This window comes from Myotis myotis, unplaced genomic scaffold (genome assembly GCF_014108235.1).
Source record: "Myotis myotis isolate mMyoMyo1 unplaced genomic scaffold, mMyoMyo1.p scaffold_m19_p_10, whole genome shotgun sequence".
Classification (NCBI taxonomy): Eukaryota; Metazoa; Chordata; class Mammalia; order Chiroptera; family Vespertilionidae; genus Myotis; species Myotis myotis.
The window spans coordinates 31,399,744-31,420,215 of record NW_023416314.1 but is presented as its reverse complement, the minus strand read 5'-3'; the positions used below and the strand labels follow the sequence as shown (position 1 = coordinate 31,420,215).

Genomic DNA, 20,472 nt, shown 5'->3' with positions numbered 1-20,472 from the left:
ATGCTCAACCAACTGAGCCACTCTGGCCGGCTGCTTATTGATTTTAGAGAGGAAAGGAGAAGGGGGGAGAGAGAGAGAGAGAGAGAGATGGAGGGAGGGAAGAAAAGAAAAAATATTGATGTGAGAGAGAAACAACTGACAAAGAATATAGGTATGATGTTGATTCCTTCACACTGGACAGCTATTATTGTGTTGGTTGTTGTCATTTTTTTTTTTATTTGATAGTCTAAGGGAAAAGAGGTCAATGCCCCTGACTAAATAGTCAGGTATTGCATGTTCTAAAAATTCTTGCAGCATATCAGTTGAAAATTGCTGATATAGATTAGTTTGATTTTTTAATGAATAATTTTGAATTTCATCTGTGTTTGTATATATTAGTAGTTCATTCCTTTTTATCTCTGAATAGTATTCCATTGTATGAATATATATATTTTATCAATTCACCTGCTGATGAGTATTTGGATTGTTTTCAGTTTGGGCTATCCTATCTAATAAAGGAGTAATATGCAAATTGACCATCATTCCAACACACAAGATGGCCGCCCCATGTGGTCAAAGATGGCCACCACAAGATGGCCTGCAGGGGAGGGCAGTTGTTAGGTGATCAGGCTAGCAGGGGAGGGCAGTTCTGGGCGATCAGCCCAGCAGGGGAGGGCAGTTGGGAGGGACCAGGCCTGAAAGGGAGGGCAGTTGGGGGTGATCAGGCTTGCAGGGGAGCAGTTGGGCGTTGATCAGGCTGGCAGGGGAGTGGTTAGGGGGTGATCAGGCTGGCAGGCAGAAGCAGTTATGCGCAATCAGGCAGGCAGGCAGGTGAGCGGTTGGGAAACAGCAGTCCTGGATTGTGAGAGGGATGTCCGACTGCCTGTTTAGGCCCGATCCTGCTGGAATTGGGCCTAAATGGGCAGTCGGACATCCCTCGAGGGGTCCCAGATTGGAGAGGGTGTAGGTGGGCTGAGGGACCTCCCCCTCCCCCGTGCACGAATTTTGTGCACCGAGCCTCTAGTCATTAATAATAGAGATCTGCTCTGAACATTTACATAGACATATGTTTGCATTTTTCTTGTTAAATACATAGGAGTGGAGTATATGGTAGGTGTATGTTTAACATTAAAAAGTTGTCTAATTGTTTTCCAAAGTAGTTATATCACTTTACATCCCCACCAGATACGCATGAAAATTCTATTTGCTCCATGGAATTCCCAACATTTGATATGGTCATGTTTCATTTTAGCCTTTCTAATGGCTGTGAAGTGTTATATTATTGTGGTTTTAATCTACATTTTCCTGATGACTAATGATATTGAGCATCTTTTTATATGGGCATTCATATATGTTCTTTTATGAAGTGTGCATTTAATTCTTTTGCCCATTTTTCTTGGATTGATTGTCTACTAATTATTGAAAATTTGACAGTTCATTATGTTTTGTCAGATATATGTATTGCAGATATTGTCTCCCACTCTGAAGCTTGCATGTTTTTAATAGTGTCTTTCAAAGAGCAAAAGTTTTAAATTTTGATAAAGTCCAATTTATCAATATTTTACAGTTTATGTGTTTTTTGTGTCATATCTATGAAATATTTGCCTGCCCCAAGGTCAGCAAGATATTCTCCTATGTTTTCTAGCAATTTTATAGTTTTAGCTTTTTAATTTCTATCTTTGATCTCTACATCAAGTTAAATTTGATGTATTGAATGAAATAAAGTGTTGATTTTAATTAAAAAAATATAGCCACTTGTCCTAGCTCCATATTTTTGGAAAGCAGCTTTATAAAATATCAGCCATGTGTATATGTATAGGTGTATTTCTGGCCTCTGCATTCTATCACACTAATATATCTGTTTATTTGCCAGTACTACCCTGTCTTGATTACTGTTGCTTTATAATGCGACTATAAGTTTCAAACTTTGTTCTTTTTAACATACTCTTTGGCTATTCTAAGTTGTTTCTTTTCCATATGTAAAAATGAGAATAGCTATATCTCAGAGTTGCTAAGAGTCTTAAATGAGGCAGTCCTTGAAAATGCTTACAACTGTTCCCGGCATTCAGTAAGGGCTCAATATATGTAGTTGTTACTAAAAAAAAAATTATCAAGTATTTACTACTAGAGGCCCAGTGCATGAATTCATGCACAGGTGGGGTCCTTTGGCCTAACCTGTGATCAGGGCTGATCAGAAGGGAGGGGGCTGGCCTGCTGGGGGGAGAGACCGAGAGAGGTTGGTTCCAGCAGCAAGCTAACCAACGGCTGATTCCTCAAGGAATCGGGCTCCCTCCTCCCTCCTGTCTGGGTCCAGGGTGCGGGGCTGTCAGGGTGCCAGCAGCAAGCTAACCATTGGCCGATTACGTGAGGAATTGGGCTCCCTTCTCCCTCCTGTCTGGGTCCGGGGTGTGGGCGAACCAGATTTGGGACTGTCAGGGCCCCAGCAGCAAGGTCTGGGTTAGTGCGCATCATAGCTTTTGGCTGGTTGTTCCAGTTGTTCTAGTCATTCAGTTGTAACCATCACTTAGGCTTTTATATATATAGATATTCTAGGCACTAGTAGATCGGGTACATTCACACATCTATGTGTGTGTGTGTATATGTATATATATATACATACATATAAATATATATATATTTGTATATGTGTATATACATACCTGTACTTCATTTACTTACGGTTTACTTTCTTCACTTCCTTGCAAACAGAGGGAAAGAGTGGTTTATGCTAATGTAGGACTTGAGCCAAGTATGTCTTTATGCAAAGGGTCAAAAATGACCATCTCTTTGTGTTTTTTGTGAGCAGAGCCATGGGTAAAAGGGACTATGACTAAGAATAGTTCTGGTATAATACTACTACTAGCATGTTTGAGGTCCTGAGGGGTGGAAAGGCTACACAGTTAATAATAATCTTATTTTGTGGTTCTCTTTTTATTACTTTATTGTTAACAGAACTAATTCCAATATAACATTCTCATACTTCAGTTAATATTGAAATCTAAAATGTGCACCCGCTTAAGGCAGAAAAAAAGAATTAGCTCATGTGTTTACTGAAATGCTGAATTTTTTATTCATAGGTTTAGCATTTCCAGGTCATGTGGCTGCCTTTAAGGGTGATTTGGAAATGCTTAAGAAATTAATAGAAGATGGAGTAATCAATATTAATGAACGTGATAATAATGGATCAACTCCTATGCATAAAGGTGAGTTATGATTCTTCGTTGTTTTTAAAAAATATATATTTTATTGATTTTTTACAGAGAGGAAGGGAGAGGGATAGAGAGTTAGAAACATCTATGAGAGAGAAACATCAATCAGCTTCCTCCTGCACACTCCCTACTGGGGATGTGCCCGCAACCAAGGTACATGCCCTTGACCGGATTGAACCTGGGACCCTTGAGTCCACAGGCTGACGCTCTGTCCACTGAGCCAAACTGGTTAGGGCAAGTTATGATTCTTGTTTAATTTTCAATTCTGACACAATTGCTATTGAATTATTTACCTTTTAAAATAATTACCCATCAGAAACACATGAAAATGCATGGCAGAGTGCTTAATTTTTATTTTATTTTATTTTAATTAAAAATGTTTTAATTGATTTGAGAAAGAGAGAAAGGAAACATTAGTTTGTTGTTTCACTTTATGCATTCATCAGTTGATTCTTATATGTGCCCTTACCAGGGATACAACCTTGTTGTATCAAGATAATGCTCTAACCGAATGAGCTACCCGGCCAGGATCAGAGTGCTTAATTTTTAATTCAAGTGTGATACTCCTTTTATGATGTCAGATATTTACACATTTTCACATTTGAGGGTAATTCCAATAGAAGTTCTCTTTTGATTTTGTCATGTAGTTAAGATGTGAAATTCACGGTTAGAGAAATTTCTTAGGAGTAATATTTTCTTTGGACTGAAAATGTCCTGTTCATGCTAAAACCATATCTATCTTTTAAAAATGTTTTTATTGATTTTATAGAGAAAGGAAGAGAGAGAGAGAGAGAGAGAGAGAGAGAGAGAGAGAGAGAGAGAGAGAGAGAGAGAAACATTGATCAGCCTCCTGCACGGCCCCCACTGGGGATTGAGCCTGAAACCGGGTATGTAATGGGGAATCAAACGAGCAACCTCTAGGAGAATTTTCTTTATTCTAATACTCTGCAAAAAATGTTTTTTCTTCTATAGAAATATCAACATGATATGAACATGTTTTCTAGATATGTGCAATTTTTCTCTGCACTCTCCTTCCTTCTATGTGGAATTCTAAAAGATCCATGTTTTTTTGTTTTTTTTAGTCAGACCTTGTCAGATTGTCAACTCAGTGCAGGGAGTATATAGCTAGGATTTATTATTGCCAATATCCCTTTTATTTATAAATAAAAAGCCAAATCTTTAACTTCTAGCACCTGAAATTTCTATTTTGCTTCATTAGTGATATTATACTATTTTTAATAATGTGATGGCTGGTATTCTTGTAAAAGTCTTAGAGTAAAAATAGTAATGTTGCTCTAGCTGAGTTGGCTCAGTGGATAGAGCATCAGCCTGCAGACTGAAGGGTCCCAGATTCGATTCCAGTCAAGTGTATGTACCTTGGTTGCAGGCTTGAACCTGGCTCTGGTCAGGGACCATGAGGGAAGCAACCAATCCATGTGTCTCTCTCACATCCATGTTTCTCACTCTCTCTCCCTTTCCCCCTCCCTTCCATTCTCTCTAAAAAGCAATGGGAAAATATCCTCAGGTGAGGATTAACAACAACAATAAAAAGACAGTAGTCTTGTTAATATAGTCCTGTGTTTGAATAGGATTTTATTTTATAAATAACTTCTGGTTGTTATTTATTTCATAAATTATGAAATAATGTTACTGTTGTTTAGGTTCTTAGCTTAATCATTAAAGTTCATTTAATTTATAATGTATCTTAAGAATCTTAAGCACCATGTGTACCAATCTAATCTAATAAAAGAGAAACATGGTAATTGGCGTACGACCGCTACCCTTCCCACTGGCTAATCAGGGAGATATGCAAATTAACTGTCAGCCAAGATGGCGGCCGGCAGCCAGGCAGCTTGAAACTAACATGAGGCTTGATTGCTTCTGTGACGGAGGAAACCAACCTTCCCCGCCTGCCTTGCAGGCCTCTGAGCCTGCAGTTTGAAACATTTTAACAAATATAGAAGCTAAAAAAAAAACACCCCAGAAACCAGCTTTCAGTGAGCTGCGATCTCAGAGCTGGAGTCAGAGCTGGAGTTATACATTGTTTCAATTACCTACTTTCAGCAGCGGAGGCCTAAGAGCTGGAGCCTCAGAGCTAAAGCTGGCCCAGAATTAAAAAAAAGAAAAGAAAAAAAGGAGCGGTCCGGAGCTTCTGTCACCCGCCAGCCTGAAAACAGCCCTCAGCCCCTCACCCAGAATGTCCAGGCACCCCAGTGGGGACCCCCACCCTGAAGGGTGTGTGACCAGCTGCAAACAGCCCTCAGCCCCTCACCCAGGCTGGCCAGGCACCCCAGTGGGGACTCCTACCCTGAATGGGGTGTGACCAGCTGCAAACAGCCATCATTCCCTCACCCAGGCTGGCCAGGCACCCCAGTGGGGACCCCCACCCTGATCCAAGACACCCTTCAGGGCAAACCAGCCAGCCCCACCCATGCACCAGGCCTCTATCCTATATAGTAAAAGGGTAATATGCCTCCCAGCACCGGGATCAGCAGAGCCGACAGGCCTCCCGGCACCGGGATCAGCGTGACAGGGGGCAGCGCCCAAACCCCCTGATCGCCCTGCGGCTCTGTGTGTGACGGGGTGGGGCCACAACCTCCCTATCCGCCCTGCTCTGTTCATGACAGGGGAAGGCGCCCCAACCTCCTGATCAGCCCTGCTCTGTGCCTGATAGGGGGGAGCTCCCCAACCTCTGATCGCCCTGCGGCTCTGTGTGTGACAGGGTGCGGCGCCCCAACCCCCCGCACCCCCTCCCACGGGCCCTGCTCTGTGTGTGACGGGGCAGAGCCATAACCTCCCCATTGGCCCTGCCCTGAGTGTGACAGTGGCAGCGCCCCAACCCCCTGATCGGCCCTGCTCTGTGGGTGATAGAGGGCGACGCTACAACCCCCACCCCTCCCATGGGCCCTGCTCTGTGTGTGATGGGGTAGAGCCATAACCTCCCCATCGGCCCTGCCCTGAGTGTGAGAGTGGTGGCGTCCCAACCCCCTGATCGGCCCTGCTCTGTGGGTGATAGAGGGCGGTGCCCCAACCCCCTGATCCGCCCTGCTCTGTGTGTGACAGGGGGTGGTGCCCCAACTCCCCTATCGGCCCTACTCTCTGAGTGACAGGGGGCAGCGCCCCAACCCCCGGATTGGCCCTGCTCTGTGCGTGACAGGGGGTGGCGCCGCAACCTCCCCATCGACCCTGCCTTGAGTGTGACAGGGGGCAGTGCCCCAACCCCCCAATCGGCCCTACCCTGAGCGTGACTGGGGGTGGCATCACAACCTCCCGATTGGCCCTGCTCTGTGCATGACAGGGGGCGGTGCCCCAACTCCCCAATTGGCCCTGCTCTGAGCCCAACCAGGGGCTGCACCTAGGGATTGGGCCTGCCCTCTGCCACCCGGGAGCAGGCCTAAGCCAGCAGGTCGTTATCTCCCGAGGGGTCCCAGACTGCGAGAGGGCACAGGCCAGGCTGAGGGACCCCCCCTTCCCCCCGAGTGCACAAATTTTTGTGCACTGGGCCTCTAGTCCTATATAGTAAAAGCCTAATATGCTGTGTCTGGTCTACCCAGTTGGCCATTCAACCCATCAAAGCACAATATGCTAATGATATGCTAAGGCTGCTCAACTGCTTGCTATGACATGCACTGATCACCAGGGGGCAGACACTCCAACTGGTAGGTTAGCTTACTGCTGGGGTCTGGCCAATTGAGACTGAGCGAGATCGGCTCAACACTCTGGAACCGTCCTGTGGTCCCTCCTTGGCTGGCCAACCTCCTGCGTCCCTCCCCGGCCCTGATTGTGCACTGGTGGAGTTCCTCAGCCTGGCTTACACCCTCTCACAATCCAGGACTCCTCAAGGGATGTTGGAGAGCTGGTTTTGGCCCGATCTTGCAGGCCAGGCTGAGGGACCCCACTGGTGCACAAATTCGTGCACTTGGCTTCTAGTAGTTTTATAAGAGAAAGGGTATTTGGGGCAGAAAGAAGGCGAAGTGAAAGGGGTTTCTCTTATACATAGAGGGGTCCCACTTTGGTAAATGCTATTCTGTAGTTTGGAGAATCTCACTCCATCCACCTCTACTAGCTGTCTAGGCATTAAAGCTTTTCACTATGGGATTTATGAATGGAGTGGATACTTAAAATGTGCATAAAAGATTGTGGTTTTTAAAAAATGTGCTGCCCTGGAGAAAAGCCCCCATTTTATAACCTAGGTACAACCAGTTTTTATTCCTAGTGTGTATGTGGGGTGTCATTTATGAGAAGCAAAAGAGAGGCTCACTCACGGTATTTATAATGCATCTTTGGAGTGATGATACATTAAAGTAAGTTTTACTTGCCAGATGCTTTTCAGCCTATCAGTCAGTTCTTTACCAGTTGAACTGAGATGGAAATGAGGGAACTGGAAGAAGGTTCTAAAGAGATTGATGTACAACAATAGAGTGTTTGGGTTACAGCTATTGTGAGAAGGTGAGAGGGTGAAAGTGAAGAGGAACCAAAAGGGTTTGCCCTTCACCCCTTCTCTGGTCAGTTTGTCCGTAAGAACTCCTGGGGCCAAGGGTGGATCACATGGTATGGTGGAGGGGTGATAAGTGGCTGGAGCAGGAGAAGGGAAATTTTTGTGTACATTATCTTATTTTCTGTGGAGTATCTGTATGCTAAATCAGGGTAAATAACAGTTTCCTTATAATTTAATTAACATGTTGTCAGTCTATCTGCTTCTTTTTCTTTCATTTTAATTTTGATTCAGTAAATAAGCTGCAGTATCAGTCATTTAATGATTTTTAAATCTACTATGACTTCTCTTTCATTTACTTCTAAGCTTTAATTATTTCAAATCATTTTTTAAAAATTTCTAGCCACTGCATAATTTTTTCTTGTTCTCATATAAAACATTGGTCCAATTAATAAATATATTCTAATCAATATATAATAAGGATCTTAGATAAAAATTCTTTTACTGTATTTCATTGTAGACAAATTACTTAGCGCCCCCCCTCCCAATATTAACTGTGTAATAAAATGGAAATGTTGGGTTAAACTCTGTTTTATAAAGCTCAGCATTGTTCAGGATTCATAAATATGGTTTTGTAACTCTTACAGAGAAAAGATGTTGCTGTTTTTGTTTAAAGTAGGGTTATGTCTACAGGTATGGGAAATCCTGTAGTATTCTTTGTTAGCTATTTTGGATTTGCTGTAGGAGAAAAGAGAAGCGAAAAGAGAAGCCCCAGGTTCCTCGGGGGCCAATTCTGAGTTTGGAAGATGGACCTGAGTCATTTCGGGAAAGGTAGGATAAGAGTGCTTATACTAGTAGACCTTTTGTAAGCTGGGCCATAGGGCTATAGTGATGGGGTTTGCTTTGTCATTGGATCTGGCTTTGTGTCCTTTCCTCTCTATTCCCAGTATTGGAGGCAGATTAACTTTTTAAGACACCAAGCCATACCAAAAGTTCATGCTCTGATTTATTTTACAGAGGTACATATATATTCAGTACCAGTCATGTGCCCACACCATGAAAATTGCGTGAGATCCAGACCTTACTGTTAAGGAGCTATATACTTATACCATGAGCAACTAGAGATTTGTATAAGTCAGGATGTAATAAATGGCAAAAAGTTTTTGGTTGTTAAAATACATGCAGTGGAATTCAGGAGTAGAAATTGAACAGAAGTTGCTAAGTGTTAAATTATTGAGGAAATATTCATGGGAATTCATAAATAATACCTTATGTTTATATAACATTTAACTGTCATGTTCAATCCTTATTGTAATTTTACAAGCCAGCAGTGTAAATCACTGCTGCTTTATAAATATGAAATTATCTGTGTAAAAGATGAGAAAATTGAGGTCCAGAGGAACCAGGTTTTTTGACTGAGGTTACACAGTTGGTAAGAGCAGAGCTTAGATTTCATTTATTTATTTTTCTTCATTCACTCATCAAATCTATAGATATTTGTTGCAGGTCTGTATGTGCCAGCCACTTGCTAATTCTGTTCTGTCCTTCAGTCTCATTGTTTAGTAGACCTAAATTCAGCTCTTTTAAGTTTATTAAGTCCCCCTGTCCCAGTTTCCCTGAGTCTTGAGATGGACTTAGAAGGATGGGTAGAAGTCAGATAAGCATAGAGTTGAGTGATGTACACTAGGTGAGAAGACACATAAGCAGTGTTGTGGAGGTGAAAATTAATATCAAGTGCATGTGTCTGAAGAGCAAGATTTAGAAAAAGGTGTAAATAGTTTAGGTAATTGGGGATCTATAAATTTTGAGTTGTGAGGGTCAGAGGAATAAGTTCTGTGATAGAAGATTGGTCAGGAGCTATCAATACCAGCAGACAGACACTCAATAAGATTAGAAAAAATTAGATTATAGTTTCAAATCCATTACTTACTAGCTGTGTGATGTTAACGAAATAACTTCTTTGAACCTCAACTTTTATATCTGTATGTAAAGTTCTCTGTATAGGTGATGGGTACAGTATACATTTGATTACATGTTTGTCTGATGAATGAATAAATGAAATGGAGAAAATTACATCTTCCCAATTTATTGGTTATTGCAAGTATCAGTATTTATGAAAGTACTCTCTAATGGTGTTCAAAGTTTGGAAAGTTGCTACTAGTAACAACTTTTTGTGTATTTTCTGTTTGTTTTTACAGCTGCTGGACAAGGCCACATAGAATGTTTGCAGTGGATAATTAAAATGGGAGCAGACAGTAATATTACCAACAAAGCAGGGGAGAAACCCAGCGATGTGGCTAAGAGGTATCCCTATATGCTTCACTTTTTTCTTTTTGGTTTTGTTTTTAAAGTTTTGCGTATACTCTGTTATACTTGGAAATCTTTGAAGATTCAATGGGATGACATTGTCAAATGCTGGGAGAATGACAGTATTCAAGCTGAATAGACATTTGACAGTATATTAACTCTTTTCTTTAAAGCAGTGATTCTCAACTAGGAGGAAGTATCGTCCCCTTTCCTAGAGGAGGGGCATTTGGAAATTTGGGTTTGTCACAATGACTAGCAACCATCTAATATCCTATCTAATAATAGACAAACATGGTAATTAACCATACCTCCGACACGCTTCCCATTGGCTAATCAGGGTGATATGCAAATTAACTGCCAACCAAGATGGTGACTGGCAGCCAGGCAGCTGAAGCGAACAGGAGGCTTGCTTGCTCCAGTGATGGAAGAAGCCAAGGTTCCCCGCCTGCCGCTGCTGGGCTCTGAGCTTGCACTCTAAGAAACAATGTTGCAATTATAGAAGCTAAACAAACCCCAGAAACCTGCTTTCAGCCAGCCAGGCCTCAGAGCTGGAGCTGCAACTATGTTTCAATTATAGAAGGTAAATAAATCTCAGATACCTGCTTTCAGCAGCCGAGGTCTCAGAGCTGGTGCCGAGCCTCAGAGCTAAAGCGGGCTCTCAGCTCCAGTGACAGCCATAGAAGGTAAATAAATCCCAGAATAAAAAAAAAGAAAAGAAAAAAAGGAGAGGTTGGGAGCATCAGTCACCCACCAGCCTGAAAACGGCCCTCAGCCCCTCATCCAGGCTGGCCAGGCACCCCAGTGGGGACCCCCACCCTGAAGGGGGTGCAGGCAGCCTGAAAACAGCCCTCAGCCCCTCATCCAGGCCCACCAGGCACCCAAGCGGGACCCCCACCCTGATCTGGGACACCCTTCAGGGCAAACCAGCTGGCCCCCACCTGTGCACCAAGCCTCTGTCCTATATAGTAAAAGTGTAATATGCAAACTGACCCTAACAGCAGAAGGACTGGGAATGACTGGTCACTATGACACACACTGACCACCAGTGGGCAGACGCTCAATGCAGGAGCTGCCCCCTGGTGGTCAAGGCACTCTCACATGGGAGGAGCTCTGCTCAGCCACAAGCCAGGCTGCCGGCTGCCAGTACAGTGGTGGTGGTGGGAGCCTTTCCTGCCTCCTCAGCAGTGCTAAGGATGTCCGACTGCAGTTTAGGCCTGCTCCCTGCTGGCAAGTGGACATCCCCCGAGGGCTGCTGGGCTGCCAGAGGGATGTCTGATTGCAATCTTAGGCCCAACCCCCCGGGGAGCAGGCCTAAGCCAGCAGGTGGTCATCCACTGAGGAGTCCCAGGCCGGGCTGAGGGAACCCCTCCCCCCCCCCCGAGTGCACAAATTTTTGTGCACCGGGCCTCTAGTATATATATAAAAGCCAAGAGACCAGAACACCGGAACAACCGGTTGCTATGACATGCACTGGGGAGGCGAATTGGCCTGATCAGGGCCCTGATTGACACCCCCCCAATTGCCCACAGCCCCTCCCTCCCGGCCAGTCCTATCCCTGATGGGTGCCCTTCCTCCCCGATCAGAGGCGGGGCCAGCCGGCCAACTTCCCGCGGCCCCTTTCCCCCCACTGGCCAGCCTGATCAGCTCTCATTGGGGTGGGCCGGCCGGACCCCACCTGTGCATGACTTCGTGCACCGGGCCTCTAGTATTCATGACCCCCAAAAGTCTTCTTGTGCTCCTTTTTAATCTCCCTCCCTCCCACTGCTGACTTCCCTAAGCAAACACGGGTCTGCTTTTTGTCACTGTAGATTAGTTTGCATTTTTAGAGTTTTATTATGAATGGAATCATATAGTAAGTACTATTATATAGCTGGCTTCTTTAAGCCAGCATAATTATTTTGAGAATTCGTATGTATTAGTAGTTCATTTCTTATTGCTGAACAGTTTTCCATCAGATGTAGAATTCTATAGTATTCCATAGTTTGATTATCCACTAACCTGTTGAAGGAGATTTTGATTGTATCCATTTTTTGGTGATTATGAATAAAACTGCTATAAATATTTACATACAGGATTTTGTGTAAATATAAGCTTTAAGTTTACTTGGGTAAATACTTAGGGGTAGTATTGGTGGGACATATGCTAAGGGTATGTTTAACTTCATAAGAAGCTGCCAAAGTGCTTCCAAAGTGATCATAGGCATTGACATTCCAAAAGTCTCTGTTGTCAGGTTCTTTGATTTTAGTGATTTTAGTAGGTGTGCAGTGGCATCTCGTTGTGGTTTTAATTTGCATTTTCCTAATAAAAATTATTTTGATTTTGAGCATTTTTTCATATACATTTTTTCCATTTGTATATTTTCTTTTGGTGAAGTGACTGTTTAGATCTTTTGTCCAGTTTTTAAAAGTGAGTTGTTTTCTTATTATTGCTTTACAAGCTATTTATATATTCTGGATACTAGTTTTTTCCTTACATTTTTATTTTGTAAAAATGTTCTCCCAGTTTAGGCTTGTTTTTTTAATTCTGTTAACAATGTCTTTGAAGAGCAGAAGTTTTTTTTTTTAATCAATTTGTTCTTTTATGGATTATGCTTTTGGTATCATAGCTAAGAAATTGTCAATTAAAACAAAGTCACAAAGATTTCTCCTTTGGTTTCTTTTAGATGTTGTATAGTTTTAGGTCTTACATTGAGGTCTATGATGCATTTTGAGGTATGCATCCAAAGTGTTCTTTTTTTTTTTTTTTTAAATATAGATATCCAATCGTTGTAGCACTATTTGTTGAAAAAGCTGTCCTTTCTCCACTTTATTACCTTTGTGTCTTTGTCCAAGTTAGTGTGCATATTTGTGTGGGATTATTTCTAGGCTTCATATTTTGTCTGTTGATCTGTCTATTTGTTTATCTTTATACCAGTATTATATGGGTGATTTAATACTATGAATATATCTGGAGTTAATAATAATTTCTGGCCCACATTTTTCTTCATTCATGCACCAAAAGGCTAGGTGTAAAGTGTAATGTTGAATCTGTATAAAGCAAGTACTCAGTAAATGAAAGCTGTTAAATTACAACCTAGTAATAGAACTAATGATTTCTGTTAACCTTATAATTTCCTACATATGTTTATTTCTATATCTTTAATGATTTTCAGTACCTGGTGAAAGGTATGAATATATGTATGTACGTGTGTGTGTGGTTATGTGGTTATGGAAAACATAGAATTTGAGGTTTTTTGTGGTTAGCGAGTAATTATCCTTGTCCTAAGAGAAAGCATTGAACATCTTAATTAGGAAAACTGTGGAAAAATATTCAGATTACATGCAATTACAACAACTCCAAAATCAAAGGTGTATTATTGGAAGCTTCAGAGATGTAGGAAATAGCAAAGAAAATAGAAAATATGGATGGAAAGTCATTATTTTTCCATTAAATTTCAAAGCTATGTCAAGTGCTTTGGGTTGAAGAAGAATCAAGATTAAGGGTGCTAGAGCTATAGTTATCCCTAAAAATGGAACCATAACTAATTCTACAATCTAAATTAGGCCATCAGAAAAAGGTAGTAAATGCAGGCGATCAAATAGGGTGGTTTTGAACTTTCTGTTCTATTTAGCAATTCTCTTTTGGTCTCCTCTTTCAGTTGGGTTTTTGCCAATAAAAATGATAGAATCTGTCTTTAATGATCACTTGTCCTTAGTGTTGAATAACTGAGTTTCCCATGTACTATTAGCTGGATATAGTACATCAAATTGGCACTGAGACTCAGGTATAGTTTTGTTCCTTTACTGAATGGGTGGGTTGGTGGCATAATGTACAAAGTGTAATTACTTAAATTAAGTTCAAACTGCAGTTTCAATTTGAAAATTGTGGTTCTTGTTCATTGGTGATTCTTTTCTACAGGTTTGCCCATTTAGCAGCCGTAAAGCTATTAGAAGGGCTACAGAAATATGATATAGATGATAATGAAATTGATGAAGATGATATGAAGTGTTTTATAAGACATGGTGTTGAGGGAAGCACTGATGCTAAGAATGATTTATATCTTAATGAGTCAGATAAAACAGATGCCAGAAGTAAGTGTGCCAACTCTGTTGTGATTTGTTCTTTAAGAAATGCCATAGCCATTGTCTTTCCTCCAAATTTGAAAATTATCCTAAAGATAGCTATTATCTACAAAGTAAAATACTTTCATTTTGGGGGGAACCAGAACTAGTATAATTTTGGTACTAGGGGTTGTTGAACATATAAAAAATGTAAGACATGATCTCTTTCCCTCAAGGAGGAAAATGTTATATAAGAGGAAACATTATTTAAGTGGATCATAGGAAACAGGAAGAGACATCCCAAGGATTTCCATGGTTAGTTGGCAAGTGATTTTTACAGATAATAATAGCAGCAAATATTTATTGTCTACAATGTGCCAGATACTGTTGTAGTTATTGGAGAAACAGTGAACAATATAAAATCCCCAACATCATCCAGAATTTACCTTCTGGAGATGTGGTGGTGACAGATAATAAGAAAATAGATACATAAAGAAAATAAAGTAGATTGGTGCTATAGATAAGATAACCATTAGAGGAGTCCTCTCTAAGGGAGTGACATTTGAGAAGAGACCTGAGCCTGTAGATGCCAGTTACCTATTCCCCTCCACCCATCAAGTTCACAAGCAACAATGTGTCCAGATGATGTCAAATGTTCTTAGGGGAGAAAATCACCCCAGGTTGAGAAGCACTACCACACAGAATAGAAGGTTCGATAGTTGGAGAATAGCTAAAAGCTGCTCTCAACACACTTCCTTCTCTCAGTATCCTCTTGCATAGATATTACAAGTAACTAATCATAAAATTTGGGAGCTGGACTAGTTATTGTTTTAAATAAATGCAGCATATTTCAATTTTTCTAATTTTTGTCGTATCATAGATTACGCATGGTCCTGTAATATACCACTACTCTAAACCACTGCTAGTCTTTAAACTTCCTTGTTCATAGTATTAAAAGTCATAACAGTCTGATACACCCTCCAAGAGTAGGAGGAGAACCCTCCATTTAGGTTTATCATTGCTTGTTCATCCAAATATTATTTACTGATATTTATCCTTCTGTGTGTTTGCCACCTCCCTCCACCTCCTCCCCAAACCACACAGACACTGGCTTTAGAGGAAGAATAGGCTACAGGATGAGCATCCTGCCAGCACCTGTCTAAATTAGGTTTCTATGCAACTCTGTCTTGCAGTGAGAGCCTATAAGAAAATTGTAGAATTGAGACACCTCCTGGAAATTGCTGAGAGCAACTATAAACACTTGGGAGGGATAACAGAAGAAGACTTAAAGCAGAAGAAAGAACAGCTGGAGTCTGAAAAGTAATGTCCTCCAAACTTTAATGGTTTCTTTTTAGTTCTCTCTCTAAATGCCATGTGAAGGTTTGTTGACCAACAACTTGTTTTGTTATCCCCACCAAAGGACATAAGAGTCTGTCCTGTTTTCCTCCTAAGTCCCCAGATAGAGAAGGTATTAAGATTTTTTTTGTGTGTGTGTGTTAAAATACACATAACATAAAGTATAGCATCTTAACCATTTTTAAGTACAATTCAGTAGTGTTAAATAGATTCACATTTTTGCACAACCTATCTCCAAAACTCTTTTCATCTTGTAAAATTGAAATTCTGTAGAGTTTTTTTTTTTTTTTGAGATCACAGCTACTTTGAGCTTTTCAATCAACGTATCTATAACCATCCCTATCAAATTGGACTGCTTATTCATGAATCTGAGGTCCAGGGCTGTGGTACCTCATCAGAGGATGCTCTGTGTCCAGAGGCAGTGAGCAGTTGCATCCTTTACTCCCTGCTCCCTAAGTTGGCTCTCTGCACATTTGGTGCCTCTCTACTTAATTAATGGCTGCTGGAATAGAAGATGCCTAGTGCTTATTTCTTCCCACTGCCTCTCTGCTGTCGGTCCGCTTTTCAGAATGGACAGGGAACAACGGGAGACAGGGGAGAAGACTTTTAATCAAAACTTGGGTCTGTACAGAGGATTCTCCTCTTTCTCCGCCCTCTCCTTTGGTTGGGTCTCTTTCCCTCAGACTCTTAGAACCTCCCGCTTCCCTTTTCTCTGTTTTCTTCTGAATATAGACTCAGTAAGAGGTCTGGTGAATGCATTCAGAGTAATATCTAAATCTTTGATAAGGGTTAATATATTATCCTTCCATGGATATTTGGGAATTTGAGTAGAAGACAAAGCTTTAAGCCAAAATACTCTTCTCTTTCAGTGGGATTTTAGAGACTAGGAAACTGGGGCAAAATTTAATTTTTTTTTAAAAACCAGGGGCCTTCTTGATGACTCACAGACACCAGGGGGGGTAAGGGCATGAGTGTGTGTGTGTGTGGGGGGGGGGCGCAATGGGGCGATAAGGACACATATGTAATACCTTAATTAATAAAGAAAAAAAGTCTTTATTATTTAAGGTATTACATATAGTATTACATATGTCTTCTTTTCCCCCCATTGACCTCTCCCTGGCCACCCCCACCCCCCAGCACATGCCCTCACCCCCCTACTGTCTGTGTCCATTGGTTATGCTTACATGCATGCATACAAGTCCTTTGGTTGATCTCTTACTCCCTCCACGCTCCCCTGCCTTCCCTCTGAAGTTTGATGGTCTATTCGATGTTTCTGTCTCTATTTTTGTTCATCAGTGTATATTGTTCATTATATTCTACAAATGAGTGAGATCATGTGATATTTATCTTTCTCTGACTGATTTATTTTGCTTAGTGTAATGCTCTCCATGTCCATCCATGCTGCTGCAAATGGTAAGAATTCCTTCTTTTTTACAGCAGCATAGTATTCCATGTGTAGATGCACCACTGTTTTTAATTCACTCATCTGCTGATGGGCACTTAGGCTGTTTCCAAATCTTAGCTATTGTAAATTGGGCTGCTATGAACATAGGAGTGCATATATCCTTTCTGATTAGTGTTTTTGATTTCTTGGGATATATTCCTAGAATTGGGATTACTGGGTCAAATGGGAGCTCCATTTTTAACTTTTTGAGGAAACGCCATATTGTTTTTCCACAGTGGTTGCACTAGTCTGCATTCCCACCAGCAGTGCAAGAGGGTTCCTTTTTCTCCACATAGCTAGTACTTATTGTTTGTTGATGATAGCCATTCTGACAGGTGTGAGATGGTATCTCATTGTCGTTTTGATTTCCATCTCTCAAATGATTAGTGACTTTGAGCATATTTTCATGTCTCTTGGCTTTCTGTATGTCCTCTTTCGAAAAGTGTCTATTTAGGTCCTTTGCCCATTTTTTGATTGGATTGTTTATCTTCCTTTTGTTAAGTTGTATGAGTTCCCTATAAATTTTGGAGAGTAGGCCCTTATAGGATATAACATTGGCAAATATGTTCTCTCATGCAGTGGGCTTTCTTATTGTCTTGTTGATGGTTTCTTTTGCTGTGCAGAAGCTTTTTATTTTGATGTAGTCCCATTTGCTTATTTTCTCCTTAGTTTCCATTTTCCTAGGAGTTGTATCAGTAAAGATATTGCTACGACATTTGCCTGCTTTTTTGCTGTCTATGGATTCTGCTAAGATTTTTATGGTTTCCCATTTTATGTTTAAGTCCAAATAAAAATGGCTACAAACAAGTACCTATCAATAATAACCTTAAACATAAATTGATTAAATGCTCCAATCAAAAGACATCGAGTGGCGTAATGGATAAGAAAATATGACCCATATATATGCTGTCTACAAGAGACCCACCTCAGAACAAGGGACTCACACAGACTGAAAGTGAAGGGATGGAAAAATATCATTCAGGCAAATTGAAATGAAAAAAGAGCTGGGGTAGCAATACTTATATCTGACAAAATAGACCTCAAAGTGAAGGCGATAACAAGTGATAAGGAAGGCCACTTCATAATACTAAAGGGATCGATACAACAAGAGGATATAACTCTGGTAAACATATATGCACCCAATGTAGGAGCATCCAAATACATGAAAAAACTTCTGGAAGACATCAAGGGAGAGATTGACAACAATACAATCATAGTAGGGGACTTTAATACCTCATTGGTATCACTGGATAAATCCTCTATTCAAAAAATCAGCAAAGAAACAACAATCCTAAGTGACTTGCAAGATCAGATGGACTTAATCGACATCTTCAGAACATTTCACCCCAAAGCTACAGAATATACATTCTTCTCAAGTGCACATGGGACATTTTCAAAGATAGATCACATATTGGGACACAGGCAAAGTCTCTTCAAATTCAAGAAGATTGAAATCATATCAAGCATCTTCTTAGACCACAATGGCTTAATATTAGAAATAACTACAATATAAATAATCAAAAAAATTCAAACACTTGGAGGCAAAATAGCATGTTATTAAACAATGATTGGGTTATCAGAGAGATCAAAGGAGAAGTAAAAAAAACATCCTGGAAACAAATGACAATGAAAACACAACAACCCAAAATTTATGGGACACAGTGAAAGCAGTCCTGAGAGGGAAGTTCATAGCATTAAAAGCCTATCTCAAAAAACAAGAAAAACTGGTAATAAATTACCTAACTCTACAACTTAAAGAATTAGAAACAGACCAACAACAAATGCCCAGAGTGAGCAGAAGGAAGGAAATAATGAAGATCAGAGTGGAAATGACGTAGAGACCAAAAACACAATTCAAAAGATAAATAAAACCAAGAGCTGGTTCTTTGAAAGGATAAACAAGGTTGATGAACCTTTAGCCAGATTCACCAAGAAGCAGAGAGAGGACCCAAATAAACAAAATCAGAAATGAAAAAGGTGAAATAACAAAAGCCTGCAGGAATACAAAGGATTGTAAAATATACTATGAACAACTCTATTCCAACAAACTGGTCAACCTAGAAGAAATGGACATATTCCTAGAAAAATACAACCTTCCAAAACTCAATCAGGAAGAATAAAAAAATCTGAATAGGTTGATAACTATGGAGGAAATTGAAGCAGTAATCAAAAAACTTCCAGCAAACAAAAGCTCTGGTCAGACATGTCTGCCTGCACTGTGGAACATGTTCTGTTTTCACATAACGACAATGGGGAAGGGAATCGATTTCTAGAGTACTCCTTTGTGCCAGGAACTGGGCTGTAGGCGTAGAGACATCATCACACTTATACCTTAAGACAATGGGATACTTTGGCCGGACGGAAGATGGCGGCGGTATAGGCAGACGCGTCCCAGGTCGTGTCCCGGAGCAAATGGAGTGAGCAGCTGAAACTAGTAACATCCACCCCGAATTGGCGAAATTGCTCAGCTGGTGAGACGGTTTGCAGCCGGGAAGAGCAGAACTCCCCTGGAAAGGTAAAAAAAACAGGGATTTGGGCAGGAAAGGTTCCCAGACCTCTGAGCCCAGAGAGTCAGAGGGAGACCGCGTGGCAGACAGCCGCGTCCCTTGGGACAGGCACAGCCCCTGACGGGGGAAAGGAGAACCGCGGGATTCCTGGCGCCGCCGGGAGAATTGCGAGCTGGGTTCTGTGATCACGGAGGACTGAGCCTAAAGGGGGCAGCCTGAAGAGCTGACCAGACCATGCAGTCCGGGTAAGAAAAGAAGCTTACAGAAACCAAGCCTTCCCCGTTTCCGCGGCCGGCATTTGTTTGTTTGTTTTCACTGAATCCTGTTCATGGGACATTTCGGATACAGACACTCACCTGTGCTGAAGAGAGGAAGAGGGTGCGGAGGAGTGGAATCTGGGGAGAGTCTGAGGAGAGAAGGGGGGCCGGGAGAGGTGGCAACGAATTGAGTGCTGAGACACCCCTGAGCCCAGGACTAGGGCAGCCATTCTCTCCGGAGAGTGAGACTCCTCCCCCCAGCCCCCAGGCAAGGAGCACAGCCACACCCAGATTCCACCCTGTAGGAGATCAAGGATTAAAATAACCTGATCAGACCCTGGGAGTTAACAGGGTCTGGCCTATAGAGGGATTTTCAATCCCAGCAACAACACAGCACTGGTAACTATTACGCAGCCAGCTCTGGGCAGTGAACTCCCACTGGACAGAGAGGCCCTATAGCCTCAGAGGCCAACCCCAGAGCACTGCCACCCAGAGGCTGACCCACAAACTGACTCTTTGCTAAACACAAAATAAGGCAGTCTGGGAAACAAATGCAGCTTGCTTTAAAATAAGGACTGTGGTTTACAACACAGAGGAACAGTGTATCGCAGGGAAACTCAACACCCTCCTGAATACCTGGCAGGTCTAAGGCGAGCCACACTGAAGAATAGAAGAACCGAAGGACCTTCACTACTGCAATATTTTCTTTTTTTTCTTTTTTCACCTTTTAACTAAGAAACCAATTTTTTTTATTTTTTATTTTTTTTATTTTTTTTTTATTTTTTTTCTTTTCTTCTTTTTTTTTCTCTTCTTTTTTCCATCACCTGATTTTACCCTTTTAATTACTACCTTCTTATTTTTAACCAGTATTATTACTGCTACCATTTTACCATTTTTTTTTTAAAGTGCCATTTTATTTTCTCTTTATTTTATTTTGG

At 41.3% G+C, this 20,472-nt stretch overlaps 1 protein-coding gene across 5 annotated transcripts in view; it reads left to right on the top strand.

Moving 5' to 3' along the window:
• Positions 1 to 20,472, top strand: part of ANKRD42 (ankyrin repeat domain 42) — a 57,068-nt gene that overhangs the window by 26,999 nt on the left and 9,597 nt on the right. For 2 of the 5 annotated variants that reach the window (XM_036324826.1, XM_036324825.1), the window contains exons 7-10: positions 3,057 to 3,182; positions 9,822 to 9,927; positions 13,828 to 14,000; positions 15,164 to 15,290. In XM_036324826.1, coding sequence (XP_036180719.1) covers positions 3,057 to 3,182; positions 9,822 to 9,927; positions 13,828 to 14,000; positions 15,164 to 15,290 — 532 coding nt within the window. Of the gene's footprint in view, positions 1 to 3,056; positions 3,183 to 9,821; positions 9,928 to 13,827; positions 14,001 to 14,206; positions 14,286 to 15,163; positions 15,291 to 20,472 lie in introns of those variants that run through there. The other 3 variants (XM_036324829.1, XM_036324827.1, XM_036324828.1) reach the window with 2 other exon arrangements.